The 8,124-nt window shown below is 44.2% G+C and overlaps 1 protein-coding gene across 1 annotated transcript in view; it reads right to left on the reverse strand.

Annotated features, from left to right (window-relative positions):
• Nucleotides 1–7,863, reverse strand: part of LOC311230370 (high choriolytic enzyme 1-like) — a gene marked incomplete at both ends in the record, with an annotated part of 12,628 nt that extends 4,765 nt beyond the window's left edge. The window contains 4 exons of the mRNA XM_084316637.1: nt 410–527; nt 6,767–6,919; nt 7,072–7,120; nt 7,804–7,863. Coding sequence (XP_084172763.1) covers nt 410–527; nt 6,767–6,919; nt 7,072–7,120; nt 7,804–7,863 — 380 coding nt within the window. The remainder of the gene's footprint in view (nt 1–409; nt 528–6,766; nt 6,920–7,071; nt 7,121–7,803) is intronic.
• Nucleotides 7,864–8,124: the final 261 nt, after the last annotated feature.

The raw sequence follows: 8,124 nt of genomic DNA on the forward strand, positions 1-8,124 counted from the left end.
CTCTCTCTCTCTCTCTCTCTCTCTCTCTCTCTCTCTCTCTCTCTCTCTCTCTGGCCTTGCTCTGGTGGAGGGTCAGGGGCATTGCCGAGTCTGTGCAGCGATAACACTGTATATTGACTGTAGAACGGGAGCTCTCTCTCGCTCTCTCTTGCTATATGTTGACTGTATCATGCCCAGCCTCGGGCAGCGCTATTATTTAAGAATATGTTGACTGTATGACATTTTTTATTTTTATTTTTTTTACCTTTTAGGGGGGGGCTCGCGTTTAAATCTTGCACAGGGCCTCGCATTTCTCCCAGGCGGCCCTGTTAGTAAGTGTTTGTGGCATTTATCAGGTAACAATGTGCTCAGCAGGTGTGGCACAATCAGGGTTGTATGATCTATTAGTATTAAAAGTAATGGTCCTTACCCGCCGAGGGACTGGATGCTCAGGTAGTCTCTCTGGTTGGTGCGCTTGAAAAAGCGAATGCAGGAGACGCTGGAGAAGGACTGGAGGCCCTTCTCGATGACGGCCAGCTCCTTGGAGGCTGGAAACACATAAGGAAGATAAACAAGGTAAATGGACTGCATTTATAGAGCAGCTTTCATCCAAAGCACTTTACAACTTGTGCCTCACATTCACCCGTTCACTCACACACCGACGACAGATGTGACCATGCAAGGTGCCGACCTGCTCAGCAGTTAGGGGGTTAACACTTTGACAAGCCACTTTATGCGGAGATAAGACCTCCTGAACCTGGGACCAGAGCCGTCCCTAGACTTTTGGGGGCCCTAGGCAAAGAAACATTTGACCCTTCCATCAGGGCTACATGCAGTAATCTACCTAGTGGCCAGGACGGTCCTTCCTGTGACCATACTGTCAAGGTCCATTACGTGTGTCTGTATGTACTGTGAGATGCCGTAAGGTGTTGCCTTTTTCTGCACCAATATCACCAAGACAAGTTGATGTGAATTTACTATATCTGTGTATAAAGTGTTCATGATTCTGAAAAGTCATCTTTAAGTAAGCAAATTATGAATCGAGAACCAGAGACAAGGACTTCTAATATGTGGATATGTGGTTACTAACATATTATATCAATATATCAACTAAAATGCAACTGTGATATGTGGGGCTGTCTCTAATTTGTTTCATTGGGGTAAATATCATCTTATAAGCCTGTAAAATGGATTGTACACTGTTATGGCTGTATGCTTTAGGTGCATTCAGTAAGACTTTCGATCGTTTGGAATGAGGATTGAGACTTTAACCACACACAATTACATGGAATAAGCACATAATTTAACAGTAGAGTCTACTCTGTCCTTGTTGTTGTTATTTATCATATATTTTAATGATATAATTCTATTACACATTTTCAGAGAGGTTTTAATGTCAGTTCTCTGCTCATTTTGTGCCTGTCTATAATTATGCGAACTTTATGCTCATTTTATGCCTATATTTTGTGTATACGTCACTGCTGTGAAGCACTTTGGGCTGCAATTCTTGTATGAAAGGTGCTATACAAATAAAGTTATTATTATTATTATTATTATTATTATTATTATTATTATTATTATTATTATTATTATTATTATTATTATTATTATTATTATTATTATTATTATTATTATTATTATTATTATTATTATTATTATTATTATTATTATTATTATTATTATTATTATTATTATTATTATTATTATTATTGTTGTGAAGGGCCAGATTAAACCGAATATATATATTTATTTATATATATATATTTAATTGTATTTGTATATTCTCTAATATTCCCTGATATCCCTTGTATATTCCTTGTACAATATGCATTGAATATCCATTCTAGCCTACTGAACATCCCATAATAGTCTCCATTCTACTATTGGTCGAGACCTTGGTGCCAGGCTGCCATACCCCCAGACCCAGTTCAAACGTACCGCTCAACATGTACGAACAAGTCCTAGTTCCGCGTAGGAATCTGGCTACCGCACCACTAGTTCAAGTTCAAGTTCTTTAATAGTTGTCATACAGAAGTACAGAATACTTTCATACAAAATGCTTCTTACTGTTACGCTCCAGAGACTGTGCTAGACAAGATAGTATCAAATAACATAATAACATAATATAGCATGAATTTAGAAGAAGAAAATGAGGTCACAGTGTTCGGTATAGACATATGTACAATGTTCTGAGTTACCATATAATATACAATACACAATACTATGCAGTGTACTAATGTACAGTACTATCTAGTGCAAAGCAGAAATGGGATGAGGTACAATTTTAGGTACAATTTACAGTAAGGTGTACGAGTTGTAGTGCAATCCTTCATCCATAAATATAAAGTGTGGGGAGTGGGTGCTACAGTGTGTTTGTTTAAAGTGGGTGTGTGCTATAAGTGTGTGGAGTGGGTGCTACAGTGTGTTTGTTTAAAGTGAGTGTGTGCGTGTGGATGTGTGTGCTATGTGCGTTTGGTGGTTGTTGTTGTGTAGTGTTCATTCATTGTTCGTTTAGCAGCCTGATGGCCTTGGGATAGAAGCTTCTTCTGAGTCTTTCTGTGCTCGCCTTGAGACTCCTGTATCGCTTGCCTGACCGCAGCAGTTCAAAGAGGCAGTTGTTCGGGTGACTGGAGTCTTTAATGATTCTCTTAGCCTTGCCCTTGCAACGCTTGTAGTAAATGTTCTGGAGGGTGGGGAGCCCCCCTCCAATTGTGCGTTCGGCTGAACGTGTCACTCTTTGTAGTCTGCTTTGGTCTTGTGCAGTGCTATTCCCAAACCAGGAGGTGATGTTGCCGGTCAAGATGCTCTCTATTGTACATGAGTAGAAGTTCTTAAGGATCTTCTGGCTGACTTGGAACTTCCTTAGGCGCCTGAGGAAGTAGAGGCGTTGTCGTGCCTTCTTCACAACACTGTTAATGTGTGTGGTCCATGTCAAGTCCTCGGATATGTAGGCTCCGAGGTACTTAAAGCTGTTGACTCTCTCAACCGGTGCCCCGTCGATGCTGAGGGGGCTGTAGTCCTTGACCCCCGACCTCCTGAAGTCCACAATCATCTCCTTTGTTTTGCTGACGTTCAGGGAGAGGCTGTTTTCCTGGCACCATCCCGCCAGGACCTTGACCTCTTCCAGGTAGGCCCTCTCGTCGTTGGCAGAGATCAGGCCCACCACCACTGTGTCGTAAGCAAATTTGACGATTGTATTGCTACTCCGCTGAGCCACACAGTCGTGTGTGTACAGGGAGTAGAGGAGGGGACTCAGAACACAGCCCTGGGGGGCCCCTATGTTGAGGGTGATGGATGAGGAGGTGCAGTTGCCTGCTCTCACCACCTGGGGTCTGCCAGTCAGGAAGTCCAAGACCCACTGGCAGAGGTCATAGCCCAAGCCCAGGTCCCTGAGCTTGGCTATGAGTATGGAGGGGACTATGGTATTGAATGCCGAGCTGTAGTCGATGAATAGCATTCTCACATAGTTCCCCTGCCTCTTGTCCAGGTGTGATGCTGCTGTGTGCAGCACATGGGATATGGCATCCTCCGTGGACCTGTTGGGGCGGTATGCAAATTGCAGGGGGTCCATGTTGATGGGGAGGGAGGAGCAGATGTAGCCCTTTACTAGCTTCTCGAAGCACTTCATGGCTATGGAGGTGAGAGCTACAGGGCGGTAGTCGTTGAGGCAAGCAGGCTTGGATTTTTTGGGTACAGGGATAATAGTGGACTTCTTCAGGCAGGTGGGGATGACAGCCTGTTCTAAGGACAGGTTAAATATGTCAGTGAATACTGGGGCCAGTTGGTCGGCACAGACTTTTAGGACGCGGCCGGGGATGCCGTCTGGACCTGCTGCCTTCCTGATATTCACTTTTTTAAAGGTCCGCCTCACCTCATGCTCTGTTACCCTGAACACTGCGCCTCCATCAGCAGCCGACCCCCCCCCCCCCATTGCCGAGGCTTGTGAGCTGGTGTTGTTATTACCAGCATCAAACCTCGCATAGAAGGTATTGAGGTCATTTGCTAAGGAGATGTCACTGTTCAGTTTGAGGGAGGCGCCTTTGTAGTCTGTCATCGTTTTGAGCCCCTGCCACATAGCTCTAGAGTCAGCTTGTTCAAACTGGAGTTCAATTTTATCCCTGTAGCGTCGTTTGGCCTCTGACACAGTCCTCCTTACGTTGTATCGCGCCACCTTGTGGTCATTCATGTTGCCTGCCTCTAGGCCGTCGTTGTATGCTTTGGTGCGCTCTCTCAGAGCTTCACGGACGGATTTGTCTACCCAGGGTTTTTGATTTGGGTAAACTTTCATTTTGGTAGTGGGGATTGTTTCTTTCACCCTAGTACAAACATAGTCCAGCACTGTCTCCGTGTAGGCATTAATGTTATCTGTGTCGCGGAACACATTCCAGTCTGTGTTGTGAAACACTTACCGGATCGTATCCTCTGACGTCACATCCCATTTCTGCACCTCTCGCGAGACTACGGGAGTACTTTTAATTCTCTGTCTGTACTTCGGTGTAAGAAAAATTGATGCGTGATCTGACTTACCGAAGCCACTATCAGAATGAGCCTTGTAGCCACCTTTAAATTGCGTGTAACAGTGATCTAGGATGTTACCGCCTCTGGTGTTGCAAGTCACATGCTGATAGAAGTCGGGCAATACCTTTCTCAGATTGGCGCTATTGAAATCTCCCAGAACTAAAATGGCGGCGTTAACATTCGCCTCTTGGATTCTATTTACCTCGTCGTGTAGTCTGGAGAGCGCAACCTTGTTGCTGGCTTGTGGTGGAATATACACTCCGACCAGGACGATCGCCGTTAACTCCCTCGGGAGGAAGAAAGGACGACACTTGATGGTTATATATTCCAGTTCTGGGGAGCAGTGGTTGGATAATTCCTTCACGTTAGTTGGGTCACTCCAATTTTTGTTCAACATGAAGGCAATACCTCCTCCACGTTGTTTACCGGATTCTGCTGTTCTATCCTTGCGGTGAATGAAGAAATGATCGGCCGGTTGGATGGCGTGGTCTGGGACTTCTGGCGCCAGCCACGTCTCGATGAAGCAGAGAACGTTACAGTCCCTAACGTCTCTCTGGAATTGAATCCTTGCTCGGATGTCGTCTAGTTTATTGTCTATTGATTGTACATTGGCTAGCAATATACTGGGTAGTGGTGTCCTGTGCCGCCTGGTTCTCAGCCTGTTACGGACTCCAGCTCTCTTTCCTCGCCGTCTGGGTCCTTTGTCCCTGGGGGCGAGATCCGGTCCTGATGTCCTCAAGATCTCAACGGGCCATTGTTGCGGTTCAGAGAGCTGATCCAGAGAGTAATCCAGTCGGTAAGTTTCCCGTAATCCAATGTCTATAAGTGACTGACGGTCATACACATTAAATGCACCTACTGTTGGTACAGACAAAACTCTTAAAACTATAAATATTAACAAAAGTATGCACAGTCTCGACGGAGCGCACAGACAGGCAGCCGGTCGTAGCGGCGCCATCTTTATACACTAATGGGACTATTTGTTCATAGTGCGTATATATACTGCGCTACTAAAGTAGGACTTCCTTTTCAGTCCAGTTTCTTACCCTCCAATAGAGTCACAGACGTAAAGCCTCCCCGCGACGCCACGTGTGGGAGTAAGGCCAAGTTCGCCTACCATCGGTATTGAGACATCGTGTATATTAATATTTGAATAGTCATATTTGGCACTATATCGTCGAGTTGGCACTATATCGTCTATTAAGCTAATAATAGTCTGTTAATATATAGTGCTTCGTACGGTGAGAATACTACCGTAGTCAGTACCCCATCGTTTCGGGCAGAGAACTGGCTGCTTATCCAGGGTGGTTGACCCCACGTGAAGCTGCACCCGAGGAGCCCCAGAGCCGACGAGCGAGTGGACCTGTATACCGGATTATTCTACCGACGACAGCCCGCCTTCCCAGGCACGGATTATGCTTTGTATACATTGATTATTCCATGGATAAAGACCCCCGACACTGCCGTGTGTTGGAACCCCCCCCCCTGGAGAGGACGCAAGGTGAGGAGACGCTCTGCAAGACGAGGTCGCTTCACGTCTCTCCTCCGTGGACCGGAGGACGCCGGCCCACAAAGAGTCCATCTGCTTTCATCTGTGGTCCAAGGATCGCCGGCGCATTGAACGGCACTACAGTGGGTTCACCTGGGATACCCTTGGCCGGATGAGGCAGCCGGATTCTACCCCCCCCCCTTCCTACTCCTGTCGGCTTACAAGCGACCGGATTAACCCCCCCTAGTGTATCCAGTATATAATCATTAAAGTATCATTGCTGTTATTCCTTAAACTATTCCAGGTCGTATATGTACCACCTGCGCCTTCAGAGATTGGACATTCTCTATTGATATACCGACGAATACTCTTGCCATAAAAGTGCATACTAATTCCCATTCATAAATGTGATTGATTTGATTAAGTGCTTGCTCTACACACCATCGCTGTGTAGAAATAAAGACCTATTTCTAATTCGTACATTTGTGTTGGATCCGTTTCATCTACGTGACAGTGTTCATCATAATATATTTATGCCGAGTACTGGGTGGCCGAATATTAAGTACAAAGGTAGTGGTAGTAAGTATCATATCTAGTAATACAGTCAGGGAATTGTACCCCTCAGTTACAATTATTATTATTATTATTGTCATTATTGTCTGTGTATTCCTTCTCACAGCATCAAGTAACTTCATGCTCACGTAGTCCACTATGTGAATGCAGGAATGTAAGATTTTACAATCAGTTGCACCAAATAGAAATGCTAATAAAGACACTCACAGTATTGGTTAGCGATGACGTAGGGCACGTATACTTTGCCGTCAGAAGCCTTTCCCCACATGCAGCCGCGGGAGGTGCAGGGGTCAGCGTTCCTCTCCTTCTCGTTGAGATAAGCGATGTCATCCACGATGTAGGGCTCATCCTCAGTACGCACTGGTGACAGGATGAGAATTAATGAATGAATGATCATTACATTTATAAGCGAGAAGGTCAATATCAAATAACATCAGCTGTTGTCTCAAATGCATCGGAAAATGTGTGCACTGTTTCCCCACATATTAAACAACACAACAAAGGTATCTTACCAACATCCTTGTTGGCCTTCAACAGCAGCTCAGAGACACCTTGCTCCTCCTGTATGATCTATAGTGAGGGAATCCAATGATTTATTAGTGAGGAATTATGATGATAATAATAACACCTCTTCATTCATGCTTTGGCAAAGTCTGTGACAAAGTAGTACTGCACATAGTGGAGTTGATATGAGTTGATATGAGTCAAGCAGTGAGGAAATGATGTAGAGTCGTAGACATTCAGATAATGTGTGATGAAATTAGTTTTACTCACAGTGTTGTTCAGGCGTCATGCAGCAAAATGGAGGCAGGATAAATGAAACAATGAAAGGTTAGTTCTGCTAAAAACTAAAGACATAAATGTACATAGAATATTCACTACATAAACAAACCCACACAGGTAAGTAAGTAGGCGTGGGAGGTTGGCTATACCGGATTTGAAGGTATACTGTACCTTCGTGGATCAATATAGCATGGATTTTTACATTACATCATCCACAATATATATAAAATAAAGACAATTTTAAAGAAAATACATTACTAATATTCTTTGTTCCTTGCAGCAGTATTGAAAAAGTAAAAGAAAACAGAACATTTTGAATGACTATTATTATTATACTATTACAAGAGTCATATCACATTGTAATTTCTATTGGAAAACTAAAATAACACATCAAATACTGTCAAAACTAACAAAAATATCAGATGATATTTTGGAAAGATCACTTTTCTCACCTCTTCGTTTGCCCAAGCAGAGACAACAACCAGGGCCAGTAGACCCAAGATGAACTTCAAGCCAGCCATGTTAACAACGTACAGGTTTACAGGTTAGAAGACTGTGTGCTGTACCACAAGCTGGAGCCTCTTTTATGGTCCAATCTGTTCCCTAATATGGTTATGGTTACATCACTGATAACAGAGGTGCCTTGGCTAATCTCTGTGGCCTTGTGAATCTCACCGCTGGAGTCAGGGATGGGCACAGCGGTGGACTTGTTGTCCTTGGAGAAAGCCCACCTGAAGCCACAAGAATACATTGAAAGGAGGCTGGCAAAGACTGAGTGAAAG

This window comes from Notolepis coatsorum (genome assembly GCF_963971535.1).
Source record: "Notolepis coatsorum genome assembly, chromosome: 6".
NCBI lineage: Eukaryota > Metazoa > Chordata > Actinopteri > Aulopiformes > Paralepididae > Notolepis > Notolepis coatsorum.